The sequence below is a fragment of the Corythoichthys intestinalis genome, chromosome 19 (genome assembly GCF_030265065.1).
Source record: "Corythoichthys intestinalis isolate RoL2023-P3 chromosome 19, ASM3026506v1, whole genome shotgun sequence".
NCBI lineage: Eukaryota > Metazoa > Chordata > Actinopteri > Syngnathiformes > Syngnathidae > Corythoichthys > Corythoichthys intestinalis.
The window spans coordinates 36,452,782-36,470,387 of record NC_080413.1 but is presented as its reverse complement, the minus strand read 5'-3'; the positions used below and the strand labels follow the sequence as shown (position 1 = coordinate 36,470,387).

At 39.3% G+C, this 17,606-nt stretch overlaps 1 protein-coding gene across 1 annotated transcript in view; it reads left to right on the top strand.

Moving 5' to 3' along the window:
- cdk19 (cyclin dependent kinase 19) overlaps nucleotides 1-17,606 on the top strand; it is a 183,082-nt gene that overhangs the window by 54,956 nt on the left and 110,520 nt on the right. Inside the window, exon 3 of the mRNA XM_057823686.1 lies at nucleotides 12,713-12,823. Within this exon, the coding sequence (XP_057679669.1) occupies nucleotides 12,713-12,823 (111 nt within the window). The remainder of the gene's footprint in view (nucleotides 1-12,712; nucleotides 12,824-17,606) is intronic.

The following is a 17,606-nucleotide window of genomic DNA, read 5'->3' as shown; positions in this document are numbered from 1 at the left end:
TCGCATGTTTGATGGGATTCACGGCTGGATGTTATTGGGCGCGCTCGGGTGGGGGACCTAGCGATGGGACGCCATAGGGTCGGTTGCTGACAGGCTAACATCACAAGGGATTCACATGATTACTGGATTCTAGATCACAGGGCTGATTTGTGTACACTCCACCCCTCCCAATCACTTATCTTCTAGACCCCCCCCCCCCCCCCTTTCCCTGGCTAACAGGCCCCCCCACATGGTGTCAACCGGAAATACATCTCGCTGACGATAGCGCCAACATATTCATAGTTAGTGTAGGCGTTCAATGTGTTTCTTGTTGTTTTTGTTTCTTCTGTCCCTCTCTCCTTCCTTTCTTCTGTTCCCCATAACCCCTTCATGTTTGCAGCTTTGTTTTGATAAACGACATATCTTGTTGAATGATCACAAAAGGAGTAGGGAGAAACTAATAACTAACTAACAAACTGCACAGAATTTGTTGAAATCATCTCCACCAACTAATTAAACCCCCGCTAACACGAAAATTAGTGTCAAATATTCTGAACTTCCGCTTTAAGGTATTTTACTTTTGTTTTTGTTTTCTCTTACGAATACAACATGCCTCCATCCGCTTGTACATTACAAGTAAATTGGTCCACAGCTGGGGGATTCTCATGAAAGCTATACATTACGGTAATGAGGAAGATTTACCAAAACTAGCTTAAGATAGCAAAATGCTATGATGACTCTGTAATTTTTTTTCATCGTCAGTTTGAGCTGTGTAATATTTTATTTACAGAAAATAATTATTTGTCTAAAAACATGTAATATTACACATTGCTAATTATCACCTATAGTGGGGAAGTAGGCATGTATAAAAACATAAACCTAACTATTTGCAATATCAAGAAACACCAAACAATTTTATCTTGTAGCCTTCTTTTGTCTTCCCTTTGTGGTGCATTTTTGGCCAGAATAACTTTATTTAAAAAAAAAAAATTTTAAAAAAAAAGCACCGTGATTATGTCGGTACCATGAATACAGTGCAACAGTGGTAACAAATGGTGGTGAAATCGGCCACATAACAGACCATCTTTCAACTAAAAACGAACTATTTCAAGTTTTCATGACTATATCCCTAAAGTCCTCAGACTTTGTTTTGGTTCGCTTCATGAGAATCACCCAGCTGCTGCAAGGAATATTGTTTTGATCACAATAACAAGTGGCTAATTTAAGACCAGCTATTATGCAACTTTTCTTTTGTGAGCTGAAACCTTATTGTGACCATCAGTTAAAATTCAGCGAAGTCATCAGATTTTTATCCACTAAATACGCTGTGCCAGAAGACATGAGCCGTCAATTGAAAATTAAGACCATCTGGTTTTTGCCTGTCAAAATCTGTTTTTCAGGATTGTTTTGACGAAATCGGCAATTGTCAACACTCCGCCTTGCCTTTGCACAATAACCAAATACCTAACTAAGCTAGACAATGTACACAGGTTTTGCTACATCAGAATGCACTGATATATCCAAACATAATAAAGACAGGTTCTTGATTGACCACATGGCTGAAGTTAATGATGTGGAACTGTTCACTACTGGAACAGAAATGACTATAATACCACTAACAGGGTTTTAACTTGCATAAATTGACGCAAATTTTATTCAGTTGTCATTATTTCGATACATTTATGACATTTATGAGTCAATCGCAGCCAATGAGTCCAACATTTTTACTTCTCAATAATAAAATACAGCAAGAAACTGAACTTTTACGCTTTTATTTAACATTTTTCATTTCAGTGAACCTTGGTGTGGCAGTATTTAGTACCTTTTTTTTTTTATAACTGTTATTATCAGGTATATTTTTTTGCTCTGCACTTTAGCACTGACATTACTTTATGCCCTGGAACAGCACCAAACAAAAGTTCCAGCATCATCACCTTGTCCAATGCACATTTTTGAGTATTGACAAGGTGATGATGATGAATTTCAAGCTTTTTATCTGAGATTGTTCTACATGACAAAATGTCTGAGTGAGTGCTCGTCCGAGTTTGGTGATTCCATCCTTTTTGCTCTCAGTGTTTACACTTGGTACTTAAGGGTGTTTATTATATGGGTTTTGCACTTTATCAACTTAGCTGTATGGATGCTCCAAACAAAGTTTCGTTGTGCTTTTGTTACAATGACAATAAATATTCTGAATCTGAATCTTTCTTCCGGTCGACTGTGAATGTGTCTTCAAAATTTTTAACTCATTTGCTCCCAAAAATGTATAAATACGTTCCATTTTTAATTGTTTCAGTGTCCCAAAGACGTATTTATACGTCTGTTACGTTTTTGTTGACAAGAGACATCTCTAAGTTCTAATTCAACTTAGCTCCAAAGCACAAAGCTGAAAATCCATTTTAAAGCAATAAAACTGGCCACTGGAGGGCAGTAGCGCATTTGGTAAGACTTTCAACCCGATTCAACAGAGCGAATGGCCGCGGCGCCTGCGGAACACGACCGAATAGACGTCCAGGATGCCAGGCGCCGGACGACCGAGCAGAACGACCGGGACCACCAATGCAGTGGATGATACCGTTGAGTCCGTGCTGGAAAGACTCAAAAAATCCATCATTATGAGACAGGCGGCGATGAGGGAAAAGTTTACCCCGGCCGCGGCGGCCACAACAGCATCATCTCTCAGTTAGTTATGTGTAAATAAATTGTTACTTTGCTATCAAAATCTCTATTTGTCTGAATAAGGAAAACATTATTCAGATGTTTGGAATGTAACTAAAGTAAAAAATAGCTGTGTTAAAGTCAAAGTTATGTTTGAATTATATGCGTTTACAAAAAGCTCAATTTCTCAGTTTTTTCATCAGAAATTGGAAAATTGCTCAAACTAAGCTATTTTCTAATGCTGATTTCTAAAGAATGGAAAAATATATGAACTAACTTTTTTTCCTGCTGAAAGAAGAGAGTCTTTCTTTTGGTGGGTTCCATGTGTATATAGCAGTAGAACAAAATTTTCTGTGGGCCTTGTAAAATCAATCAAAATCCAGTAAAACGGCCGGGAGCGAAGGGGGTTGCGCCGGTGAAAATGGCTGGGAGTGAATGAGTTAACAGTATTAAAATATGTGTATAATGCTATGTTATGTCTTTCTACCAAAAAATGAAAAACAATACAGGGAGGCCTTGAGTTACAAACAAGTTCCCCTTCTATGCTGGTGATGTTTACGTCAAAATACTTTAGACAGAAAAACTGAAATACTCTAACCAATTAGGTTGCATGTATTCTTCATTTTTGTTGGCATTGGCTACGGCTTACAGTAGTCATGTTCCATTGCAAATAAACCATTTAAAACTCTTAAAGGGTATGACAACACCCGGGGAAATGCTAATATTCCATCATTTATCCATAAACGCATGCCTTTTGGATTCATATCATGCCACTTCGAGTAATTACACACATCGCAACACCAAGAAAATGATAGAAATTTGGATCGATTGTCAAGCTAAAAGGACCCGCCCACGAGATTCCGGAAATCTAGCATATTGTGTGTGTGACGTCACTACAAGGAAACAACCGGCTCAGTGCTTAGTACTGAATGGCGGCGATGATAGCGGACAATTTTGTTTCTAGTTGCAGCGACGAATCCGACGTAACGAACATTCTTCTAATGGTGACGAGGAGAGTTATGAACCTTTCTTTGGTGTTTTGGGTTATCAATTTGAGCCCAAACGAAAGCCAATGCGGCCTAATGAAAGGATCATTGAGAGGAGCAATCACACTAATGAAACACCGGCAACATCGAGTGGGAAACACCGAATGGTTTGTTTTGCATTTCTTTTTGTGAAGCTGATACACCGTGATCGCAAAATAATGTAATGTATAGAATAATTATCATTTACTGTGCTATCATAGGTTTTCGCTCTGCCAACAGACACAAATATGAATGGGATTCGAGGATTTGTTCTATATAGTTTACGAGCGATAATTTATACATGTGTCCAGTCCTATAGCCAATGCGTGATATGTTTTTTAGTATAAAAGAGTACTCACTCTGGCCATTTCGAGCTTGGCTGCTCCGCTCCTTTGGTTAGCTTGGGGTGGTCTCATCAGAGCCAGTCGTCCTCTTTCTTGATATCTCGGGACATTTAGGTGGCTGCGCGTGTATGATGGCTGCTTTCATCAGCAATTTCTTTCAAAACCTGATTTCATTTGTCCATAGCTCGAATAGCTTTCAGATGTAAAATGCACACCACACAAAACCGTGCCGGAGGCTGGGTCTGCAAAATTAGCCCTCTTAGCATGGACGAACTTTACTCGTTGTCTGCGTAGTCCAGTTCTTTTTCTCGCGTTCAGGAACTCATGGGTACTACATCGCGACAAATGGCTATTTGTAGACCACATAGCATGACAGGTTTGAACCATTTTAGCGATTTTTTGATAAAACACGAACGCAACTCTCTCATCGATAAACAACGATTGCACCTGCCTCGACCTTTCGTTTCCTTGTTATGACGTCTCCGCCCCATTCGGCTGTTTCCGGAATACTTTCGGAAATGTTCGTAATTTTCGATCTATTTTCGATAATTACTCATGAATGCGATTTATTTATTTTTTGTTAACTTTATTAATATTTGTTATCTTGCCACATAACGGTTCTATTGATATCTCACAGCCCCTTAGTGTTTTAATACCCTTTAACGAAATCGGTGATGTCTTTGTACATGTTACAATATAGATGCTGCAGTTGTACTTACCATTACTACTGAGAGATGGAGAGAGCAGGACGCATGTGCACCAACATTTGGTCTTTAGGCAGCGTATCTTTGAAATAGAATAGAAAGCCTTTTACTGCCGTTGTACAGAGTACAACAAGATTTAACGCTTCACCATAATGGCGTACCGCACGCATGCTATTTTTAGACCGTGACGTCGCGTCGTAAAGCAAAAGTAAAGCAGAAGTGGGACATTATAGACCTGCCCTCGCATAGAAACCATGTTAATTCTGCTACTTTTCTCCGGTAATCTTTAAAAAAACGAACGTGTCGATCACACATTACTTTTTTGGAACTTGTAGAAACGACTCTAGACATTACGACATACAAAGGATGTTTTCTTTATACGTTTCCCGAAACCAAAAACTCGGAGGAAAAAATGTGAAGAATAAATCAACTTGCGCGGACTTTTAACGACAGCTCGGTGAATCGCTCGGTTTGCGTGGTCTTTCAGAGGACAAAGAGGTAAGCCATTTTGATATTTTTAACTTATTTTTAGCGTGACGTTGTGCCGTGCTGCTTCTGTCTGACAATGAATGACCTGAAAAGAATTAAAATGGTGTCAGACTGCCACTGTTACCTTTTTTGTTGTAAAAAAACAAACAAAAATACTTTAGTAAGGGGGAAATGTAAATAACACAAAACTAGCAATATAAATTACCCCAAGAACGGTCAGAGACGTAGGACAACCAGAGGATATAATATGTAAGAAAGACAGGGCTGGTGGTAAAGGATAGCTTGTTGAAACGAGAAATTGTCATTGTCAGTCGCGTAAGAAAAAGGTGTCGATAAAAAAGCTAAGGCTATGCTAAAGTCGGCTCGTTTTTTTTTCATCTTTTTCAGCCCTCGACACTCAAGCCATCTCTTTAACTGAACATTTTTATGTTCTTCCACATCTTTGCAAGTGAATTTGGCACCAGGGACATCATTTTCGGAGAGAATTGGTAGGTTTAGCTCTGTAAACATCTCCTTTGTACACGATTTCCATTCATTTACTATTGGGGACAAACGGTGGCGTGTCCTTCCCTAGCAAAAGTAGCTAACGTCAGTAATATTAATGAGCGGAAGTGACGTGTTGCTCCATTTGCACCACATAAAGGAAAAAAAAAAGTACAATCAGGCTAGTATAAAAAGTACAGGTTACAGTGTGCACAGATTGGAAATAAAGTGAATAAATGACCAACAGCAAGTAGTGATGTGGTAATATAACAGTGCCTATATGACAATTTACAGTACTCAGACTAGGAGGCTGATATGCAAAATTGCTATAATGTAACTACTAAGGGTGTAACGGTACATGTATTTGTATTGAACCGTTTCGGTACGTGGTGCTCGGTTCGGAACGGAGGCGTACCGAACGAGTTTCTGACGTAATGTAACCCTCTTTTCGAGGCTGTGAGTCGATCGTAACCCACTTTTTGAGTCCATCAGATCTCTTGAGTGGTAGATCAGGGCACAGTTGGCTTGTCTTTGTTGATTTACTGCTGTCTTCTCTGCTATAATAATAACCAACACGGCCCCGTGTTCAATACAAAACCCTCCTACCACAACAAAACAAGTAAGAACTAATATCCACATAGGAACTTAAGTTATACAACATAAACTATACAATATAAATGAATACTACATTACATTTGTAAAATATAAACACATAGAAAAATCCTGTTTAAATTTTTGAAAACCGTTCGTAAGAAAAAAAAAAAAGATTCATTGAGGCATTTCATTTGTAAAATACATGTTAAAATCTTTGTCATTGGGATTGCTTTTCTCTTTAGCACAGGACTTCCTTTTTTCTTCTTTCTTTCAGAAAGAAAGCTGACCAATACGCGGGGTCTGAAAGGCAAATTGTTGATGGATTATCTTTAAATACCTGCTACTTTTTGAGCAGAATTCTAGCATTGTATAGGCTAATGTTCCTATTGTTGAAAGCACAAAGGTGTGGAATAAACAACTTGCACATTTATATTTTGCATTTTGTTTTCTTACTGTACCGAAAATGAACCGAACCGTGATCTCAAAACCGAGGTACGTACCAAACAGAGATTTTTGTGTACCGTAACTACAATTATTGCATATGCAGCACCCAGGCCATGCAGTACACAGATTGAGACTGATGTCTGAGAATATCTTACTCCGTAGATGCATTTAATAATATTGTGGCATTAGCCATGCAATGACAATGACATTTCAATGCAAATGAGTTAAGTATAGCGTAGGGATGTCCCAACTGAATATTTTGTACCTGAGTCCGAGTCACCTGATTTTGAGAATCTGCCGATTCCGGGAAAAAAAAAGTTTATTTAATTACTTTTTTATTATTTCAGCAAATGTTCCAAACATGTTACAGTACTGTACTGTTTACAGTACATCCCTTCTTTTTCCGGGAGTGTTGCGGAGGATAAAACATATATATTTTTGTTTCCTTTGGCAATGCCATTGTATTTCCGGATTATTTTGTCACTTTTTAGCTCTTTAAAAAAAAAAAAAATGTAAGTGTAATGGCCAAAACAGTGCGTTTCCTTGTGCACGGCCAGCTGACATTGTATGTCCTCCAATAAAATGCAAGACTTGGTCTTTTCTTGTTTTTATATGAAGTAATTTGTTTCAACACAACTGCACAATACACTTGATCGACAAGCTATAAGTATAGGTTAGCTTCCATACAGCAGGATTTATTAACAAATTTCATTCATATAGCTTTTCCGCATAATCACGTTTATACTGCATTTGAACAGGTTGGTATAGAAGTAAAATATTTACATAGTTTCCTAGGCAGAAACGTAACAGAAAGCACTCAACACCGTCAACGTGAATGACAGGCTGTGTACTGTGAAGGTGAATGAGCATGTGTTCCAAACGTCACACGATGGATGCAGTGAATTATTATGACCACAAGGTGGCAATAACGTAGTGTAAAATGTCAACCAGCTTTAAACACTGGCGACTCTAGCCAGCACAATAACTTTTTTTTGTATTATAGACTGTACAGCATAAATTAAAAACTCAATCCTTTTCTGTGTGGTTTTGACAAAAAATGGCCTTAACAGCCCGATTTCCCATCACGTGATCGGATCGGGACATTCCTAGTATGATGACAGCTCTAGGAAAGAAACTGTCTCCCAGTCTGTTTATTTTGGCTGTTATGGCCCAGTAGCGCCTGCCAGATGGCAATAAGTTGAAGAGGTAGAAGCTGGGATATGTGTAGTCTTTTATGATGCTACTTGCCCTTCCTAGGCACTGAAAGTTGTAGCTGGTGGACAAGGAAGGAAAGGGGAAGGCGATGGATGACCTTTTGTGCTGTTTTGATGTCCCTCTGCAGGTGTTCGTCCGTGTCTCTCCTTTTTCCCATCTTTTTATGATGTTAAGCTTGATTTCCGTGGTAATTGCAAAGACCCAGCTTTCTTCTTTGGGGCTATAATGTGAAAAAAGGACAGTTAAAATAAAAAAAAGTAAAGCTAATCCAGAGCAATAAAACAATAAAAGCACTAAGCAGTAGCTAAGCAGAAACACTGGTGCTATGGACTAAATGGCAGATGAGGCATGAGCCTCGTAAAGTTGAGCATATCGTAGGGTCTCAACAACTAGCTTTCTACTTTCAGACCAGACAAACAACCACTTCTTATCAACGAACACATTTTTCACCCACTCAAGACTATCCTTGTCGTCTTTTGTAAACCTTTCTAAAAACCTAGCACTACAAAAATAAACAAAACTTACAAAATGACAATCCACAAATTGTCATATGCATTTCAAGATGCTATGTGGACCATAATCGGACCATATGCGTTCCACAATGGTACATTCTATCTTCTAAAACGCACTTCACGCAAAGTTAAGTTGCCTAGGGGATGAAAAATGATGCTCTGTTCAATGATGTAATCTTTACATACTGTATCTTTTTGACATGACCTAGTCTTCAACAGTCTTTGAGGTCACATTATAACATTGTCTCTCGAAGGACTATGTTGAAGGACACTGGATTGTCATTAAAGAACTGCAATGGTAAAAGACATCGATTTGATTAATACAAATTCATCCGTTTTCATTATCTTCCAAGAGTCGAAGGGTTGAACGCTAAACCTCCCATCGAAACTCATTGAAATAGAGAACACTAAAGTAACAAATTGTAGATATGAATTAAATATTTTTATTAAAGACTTTGTTCTATCCATAGTTGAATGTGCTGACAACAAGATCACCCAAAAATTATCAATGAAAATCAAATGTATCAACCCATAGAGGTCTGGATTTAGAGTTTTACTCAAAATAAAAGTGTAAAAACACACTACAGGCTCATTCAACTTTTACGTAATGTCGTTAAACAAGTCAAATAACATGGTGGAAACATCATGCTTTGGGGTTGTTTTTCTGCAAAGGGACCAGGACGACTGATCTGTGTAAAGGAAAGAATGAATGGGGCCATGTATCGAGAGATTTTGAGTGAAAATGTCCTTCCATCAGGAAGGGCATTAAAGATGAGCCGTGGCTGGGTCTTTCAGCATGACAATGATCCCAAACACACAGCCAGGGCAACAACGTAGTGGCTTCGTAAGAAGCATTTCAAGGTCCTGGAGTGGCCTAGCCAGTCTCCAGATCTCAACCCCATAGAAAATCTGTGGAGGGAGTTAAAAGTCCGTGTTGCCCAACGACAGCCCCAAAACATCACTGCTCTAGAGGAGATCTGCATGGGGGAATGGGCCAAAATACCAGCAACAGTGTGTGAAAAGCTTGTGAAGAGTTACAGAAAACATTTGGCCTCCGTTATTGCCAACAAAGGGTACATAACAAAGTATTGAGATGAAGTTTTGGTATTGACCAAATACTTGTTTTCCACCATGATTTGCAAATAAATTATTTAAAAATCAAACACTGTGATTTTCTGTTTTTTTTCCCCCACATTCTGTCTCTCATGGTTGAGGTTTACCCATGTTGACAATTACAGGCCTCCCTAATATTTTCAATTGGGAGAACTTGCAGAATTAGTGGTTGACTAAATACTTATTTGCCCCACTGTGTATGTACTGTATATATAGTATATGATGGATAGGCCTGAACGCTCACGCTGCTGAGAACAGCCTCTCACTTACCCAATGAGTTTCCACAGACTAGGTTACTGCTTGTGTCAGGCATGAAAATCTCTCACCTTTCGGCGAAATTCGCCGTTTTGAAGTAAAAAAGGATGACCTACGTGAATCGTGTAGATCCGAGGAGAAAACTTTTAAGGGGGGTGGGGGGGTGGTGGTTCGGGTGTAGGCATGTGCCGGTTACCTTCACGGTTTACCATGCTATGAAAACGTGGCGGTTACAAAACCACTCAAATTTTCCGTCATACTGTAGTACGTATTCGTTATTTTTCATGTGTCGAAAATGCAGCCAGAAGTGGCTTGGCGCGGCAGCGCTTACCCCTTCCCCTGTTTGATGCTGCGTGTGTCAGTGACGCTATTCCAGCAAACCCAAAAAGAAACACTCCAAATGCAAGGCGTAAATTCTTCAATTTATTGATCTCTCAAATCGTGGTAACTGAAATATACCAAATGAATACATTTAAAATGTTGTACAATCGTATTTTTCCACGTGTGAGTCGCTTCAACAGTTTAGCTTCATGAAAAAGTTCGCCAAAAACAAAACACACATTTTCCTTTCAAATTCAATACACAAAGTTACTAAAAACTTACAAAGACGAATGATAGGCAAGGCTTAGTTAGGAGAGCAACGTCATTGAGGTTAATCACAGCCGCTGAGAGAGAATCAAGTTTGTATGTGGGGAGGAGAAAAAGAGTGTCAAAGATCGCTAATTGCGACAGATGATCTTGTCCTAAGAACAAATTCACGTTTGCTGGACGAGGTGAGGTCTCACTCCCAATTTTTTTTTTTTTTAGATGAATGCATTCGCCAGCATATTGAATTTGGTGAGTAATGGTTTTAATCGTTTTCATATTTTGCGGTATGACAAAGTTACTGCCGTTTGTTGCAGCTTGCGTTGAACACTGCCAGAGCGTCCGGTGAAAAAATAGCTCCCGTTAAAGTAGCGTCAAGCTTGTGTATTTAACGGTAATTATAAAAGCAGTTTTGTCAGTAACGCGTTATGTGAGTAATGCGTAACTGTAATCTGATTACTTTCTTTCAGTAAAGAACAATCTAACGCGTTCATTTTTCTAAATTAGTAATCTGAGTAAAATTACTTTCCTTGATGCCTGTGCATTACTATTTTGTTATTGCCCCATAATGTATGTAGAATGAAGAATAATGTAGTCATGGGAGTGACATCACATGTCACATTTTCTAATCAAGGATAGGGAAAAAAAGGGTCACGTGTATTACCATGATGCGTGAGCCGTGAGCGCTGGGAGTTTGCGGCCAAAACAACACAGCCTTGCTTCCCCTCCAGGATGCGATGAAATAGGCAGGAGATATACTACAAACGGCTGCATTTGCACACTGGAAACACAGCCATTACGTCACATTTTTGTCCAGTAAAGATGACAAAAATATCTCCGTGCGCTGCGAACTTTGCGCTGGCTCAAAAAGACTGTCGACCGCTATAAGCATCCAATTCAAGCACCACTTGGAATTACAACACAACAGGTAACACGAAAGCCAGGACTTTTTAGTACTGCTCGTGCTCAATCCTCGGTTCAAGCTCAGTTGTTGTTGAAAGTTTTGAAAGCTTAGGTTTAAAGAAATTCTAAATATCCATCTTGCCTCCTCAGCTGTAGTTTTGGCTAAGCAATGCAAACGGCTGTCTCTAAGGTGCTGTAGTCACATGATCTGTTCGAAAAATAATTTGGACCCATTATGAAATAGTTTGAAGGATTCTTGTTCATTTCATTCATTTTTGTTGTTTATTTTATTGCTCTAAAACTTTTATAGACAACATTTTAATGGCCATATTCAATGGTCTTTATTTTAAAGGGGAAGTTCAGAATTTTTACATTAGGCTTAATCTTTGAGTTAGCCGGGGTTTAATTAGTCGTTGGAGTTGATTTGAACAAATTCTGTGCAGTTTGCCAGTTATTTGTTAGTTTCAGGGGTCCGGAGTGGCTAAGCTAGTGCGAGTCAATGGTGGTTGAAATCAACTCCTTCAACTAATTAAACCCCCGCTCGAATATTAAGCCTTATGTGAAAAATTAAAATGGTCAAATTCGCCACATGTAGGACGTTTCGCCGACAGAGGACATTTTGGCAGAACGCCGGAACATATTTCCTCCACACCTTTCTCACCTTTTTAACCCCTGACCCATTTTCATGCCTGTTGTGTAACGAGCCAAACAATGACATTTGTGCCTTTGATTGTAGAGCTATTGATGCTCCGCTGAAGAGATCAAAGCTACAAACCTGTCAATCATTGTTACTTTAGGTACCAATCTCAAGCGGCACTGCTTAGAAGGAGGAAGGGTGAGAAGCTGTACTAGCATGAAGCAGAAGAACATGAATATATCTTTTTAATTAAAAAAACATTTTTTTCAACCCAATTCCGATCCTCTGAAAAATGATGCTATCGGCCTGATTTCTGATCACGTGATCGGATCGGGACACCCCTAGTAGGATTATTACTTGAGTTGGATATCGCTTGGGTTTTATCCGATACTGGTCAATACTCAGTACTATTTACAACTGTTCCGGTGCTTAAACGATTCTTTGGTCTATGTGTGCTGCCTGACTGTAGCTCATGAATTGTGCCACTGACGTCACGCTTGTTTATGGAACAAGCAGGTGGGGTAAAAATAAAGAAACTCAGGCACTGAAATATTCATTTTTTAATGTATGGGTTATCACAAGTTGCTACGGAAACAGTACTAAATTAATACTGAGTTTCGGTACCCATCACTAATTATTACCATCACTTCTTCATGTACCGTTTCTGTAGAGTTGCTGTATCCATTTTATTGAACCTATCCACTCCTCTTGTATCGTGTTTGTAACTGTATAACGATGATCCCATTTTCTGTCATTTTCTTGTGTTCTCCAGCTGTTACGGGAATTGAAACATCCAAACGTGATCGCCCTACAGAAAGTGTTCCTGTCCCACAGCGACAGAAAAGTTTCGCTCCTGTTAGACTACGCTGAACATGACCTTTGGGTGAGTTTTTCCTCTGTGCCCATGTATCATGCCCTGTGCTGTAGTACCTCTGCTCAGTCCCACAGGAATCTGTCAGATGATTAATCCCTCAACACCGCAATGACCCAGAACATACAGCTAAAAATACCGTAAAATGGTTAAGGCAAAACATTGGACTATTGTGTCCTTTTATTACCATCATTTTGGCTTGACCAATTACAGTATATTATTTTGATACAATGCATGATTTTAGTTAGTCATAAAATTATTACTTTTGTCAATTTTAAGGTTTTTATCAGCAACCTTTGTGGGTTTTTGTTTCCATGGCAGACTAACAATTTTGTCTGCAGGCGAACAAGCAAAAGCAACAAATCAGGAGGTTACCATTACTAAAATGACAAATACAGTGGTATGAAAAAGTATCCGAACCTTTTGGAATTTCTCACATTTCTGCAAAATCACCATCAAACGTGAGCTGATCTATGTCAATATCACACGGATGAAAAAACAGTGTTTGCTTTAATTAAAACCACCCAAATATTTATAGGTTTTCATATTTTAATGAGGACAGTATGCAAACAATGACAGAAGGGGGAAAATAAGTAAGTGAATCCTCTGCCTAAGGAGACTTAAAGAGCAATTGAAAACAACTTTTACCAAACAATTTAAGTCAGATGTGTGCCAAATCACTGATTAGTAGAGGTGTGCATCGGTACTGCCCTCACGATTCAATTCGATTACGATTCGGAGGGCCACGATTCGATTCGATTCGATTCGATTCAGAGGGTCACGATTCGATTCGGTTCGATTCGGCAATGCATCGCGATGCCTTAAAGCCTGGGATGCATTAAAATTCTAAAGCAAAGCATATTTTTCGTGAATCATGAGGCAACACAAGCGGTCGGACATTAAACAACTTTTTATTGGCTCTTGTGTCACTCCTGGTTGAAGTCAAATGAAAATCCTTTTAGATATCTTTATCGCAATATCAATCCAGGGATCAGTTCAGTTGCAAACAAAACATCCAACTAAATTGCAATGTAGAACAAAAGTAAAATGTAGGCCTAGCCCACTATGTATGTGCAATCAACTTAGAAATGCAATCAGTAACTACCACATAACAATAAAAAATAATGAATTAAAATGAAGTGCAGCAGCATTTTAGCAGCCATAACAATCTGTTTCAACATGAGGAAATATCATTTTTTTGCAGTTGAGAGAGCAGAGAGATAGTAGAAGTTAGATGGGGCCTAGAAAATCCAGCCCGACCCGACACGGCCCGCTGGGGTTTGAAGCCCGACCCGGCTTGGAGTGACGCGGAAAAAAAAAAAAAACGCAGCAGCAGCAATTTATTTTCATTTCTTCGAGATGGCAGAAAAAACGCATGTTTCTTAATATTTAAATAGTCTACATATTTTTGTGATCATTATAGAAGCATTTACACAACGAAATAACGCTAGGAAAGTTTAATATAAAAAAAAAAAAACATGCGATTTTGCAGACACACAGAGGAGAAGATTCAAAAGGATCACATTTGTGTTACCTTTGTGTGCATAAAAAAGTGTCTTTCGTAACGAATTCTCAGTTGGCAGAAAAAAAATGCAAGTTTTCTTAATGTTTAAATAGTCTACATACAGTGCCTTGCAAAAGTATTCGGCCCCCTTGAACCTTGCAACCTTTCGCCACATTTCAGGCTTCAAACATAAAGATATAAAATTTTAATTTTTTGTCAAGAATCAACAACAAGTGGGACACAATCGTGAAGTGGAACAAAATTTATTGGATAATTTAAACTTTTTTAACAAATAAAAAACTGAAAAGTGGGGCGTGCAATATTATTCGGCCCCCTTGCGTTAATACTTTGTAGCGCCACCTTTTGCTCCAATTACAGCTGCAAGTCGCTTGGGGTATGTTTCTATCAGTTTTGCACATCGAGAGACTGACATTCTTGACCATTCTTCCTTGCAAAACAGCTCGAGCTCAGTGAGGTTGGATGGAGAGTGTTTGTGAACAGCAGTCTTCACCTCTTTCCACAGATTCTCGATTGGATTCAGGTCTGGACTTTGATTTGGCCATTCTAACACCTGGATACGTTTATTTTTGAACCATTCCATTGTAGATTTGGCTTTATGTTTTGGATCATTGTCCTGTTGGAAGATAAATCTCCGTCCCAGTCTCAGGTCTTGTGCAGATACCAACAGGTTTTCTTCCAGAATGTTCCTGTATTTGGCTGCATCCATCTTCCCGTCAATTTTAACCATCTTCCCTGTCCCTGCTGAAGAAAAGCAGGCCCAAACCATGATGCTGCCACTACCATGTTTGACAGTGGGGATGGTGTGTTCAGGGTGATGAGCTGTGTTGCTTTTACGCCAAACATATCGTTTTGCATTGTGGCCAAAAAGTTCAATTTTGGTTTCATCTGACCAGAGCACCTTCTTCCACATGTTTGGTGTGTCTCCCAGGTGGCTTGTGGCAAACTTTAAACGAGACTTTTTATGGATATCTTTGAGAAATGGCTTTCTTCTTGCCACTCTTCCATAAAGGCCAGATTTGTGCAGTGTACGACTGATTGTTGTCCTATGGACAGACTCTCCCACCTCAGCTGTAGATCTCTGCAGTTCATCCAGAGTGATCATGGGCATCTCTGATCAGTTTTCTCCTTGTTTGAGAAGAAAGTTTGGAAGGACGGCCGGGTCTTGGTAGATTTGCAGTGGTCTGATGCTCCTTCCATTTCAATATGATGGCTTGCACAGTGCTCCTTGAGATGTTTAAAGCTTGGGAAATCTTTTTGTATCCAAATCTGGCTTTAAACTTCTCCACAACAGTATCTCGGACCTGCCTGGTGTGTTCCTTGGTTTTCATAATGCTCTCTGCACTTTAAACAGAACCCTGAGACTATCACAGAGCAGGTGCATTTATACGGAGACTTGATTACATACATTTGGATTCTATTTATCATCATCGGTCATTTAGGACAACATTGGATCATTCAGAGATCCTCACTGAACTTCTGGAGTGAGTTTGCTGCACTGAAAGTAAAGGGGCCGAATAATATTGCACGCCCCACTTTTCAGTTTTTTATTTGTTAAAAAAAGTTTAAATTATCCAATAAATGTTGTTCCACTTCAGGATTGTGTCCCACTTGTTGTTGATTCTTGACAAAAAAATTAAATTTCATATCTTTATGTTTGAAGCCTGAAATGTGGCGAAAGGTTGCAAGATTCAAGGGGGCCGAATACTTTTGCAAGGCACTGTATTTTTGTGATCATTATAAAATCATTTACACAACCAAATAACGCTGGGAAAGTTTAATATAAAAAAAAAAACGAGTTTGCAGACACACAGAGGAGAGGATTCAAAAGGATCACATTTGTGTTGCCTTTGTGTGCATAAATATAAGTGTCTTTCGTAACGAATCGCAAGCACCACAGCGGAGGAGAAGAAAAAGTGGGCGGCGCCACTGCTTCATGTGAGTGCACAAGCAAATGCACAATACAGAGAGCCTGCTCTCGGTTTTATCCCCTTTTCTTTTTTTTTTTTTTTTTTTTATAATTTATTGGTCCGGCGCGGGGCGGCCCGACCCGACCCGACCCAAACGTGAATGCTTAACATTTTGGGCCCGACCCATTTGGGTTCGGGCACAAGATCTAACCTCTAAGAGATAGGACATAACATAACAATATCTGAAGCGGAGAAAGAAGGAGCAAGAAAGATTCTTGATGCACCTAAGACATTGAAAGCTGACATCTGGAGACATTTTGGCTTCTATGAGGTTGGTGGGAAACTTGACCAGAGTTATGCAGTGTGTAAAAAATGAAACATGACAATAATAATACAAATGGGGAAACCAAATCCATTGCATCACCGGAATTGCGCAGGGAAGATTTTTGAACGTACTTATATATTTTAAAATGCGCTGAATCGATTCGGCTTGTTGCCCGCATCGAATCGAATCGTCCATGCCCCGCATCGGGATGCATCGCCGCATCGATTATTGTTGACACCACTACTGATTAGTGGTTTAAAGCTGCCCTGCCCACTCTATAACACACACCGGGTAAGAACTGTCTTGATGAGAAGCATTGTCTGATGTGCATCTTGGCTCGCTTGTTCGGGAGTGTAGCACACAACGTCATGTGTGGAGAAAAAAATGGAACAGCTCACCAACATCAACACCTCATCCCTACCATTAAGCATGGTGTAGGGAGCACCATGATTTGGGGCTGTTTTGCTACCTCAGGATCTGGACAACTTGCAATCATTAATGGAAGAATGAATTCAAAAGTTTATCAGGACGTTTTGCAGGAAAACCTGAGGCTGTCTGTCAGACAGTTGAAGCTAAAAAGAGGATGGATGCTGCAACAAGACAATGATCCAAAACACAGAAGTAAATCAACTTCAGAATGGTTTCAGAAGAACAAAATACACCTTCTGGAGTGGCCAAGTCAAAGTCCAGAGGTGGTTTGGCATAACCTTAAGACAGAGACCCATGCCAGACATCCCAGGAATCTGACTGAACTACAGCAGTTTTTAGAGAAGAATCGGCCAAGATTAGTCCTGATCGATGTACTAGGCTGCTCTGTTGCTATAGGAAGTGTCTGGTTGAAGTTATTGCTGCTAAAGGGGGGTGCACAAAATATTAAATATGATGGTTTACTTCCTTATTTTTGCTCCTTCTGTCATTGTTTGCATACTATCCTAATTAAAATATGAATTTTATAATAATGTTATAAATGTTAGGGTAGTTTTAGTTAAAGCAGACACTGTTTTTTCATCTGTGTGATTTTGACAAAGGTCACATCAC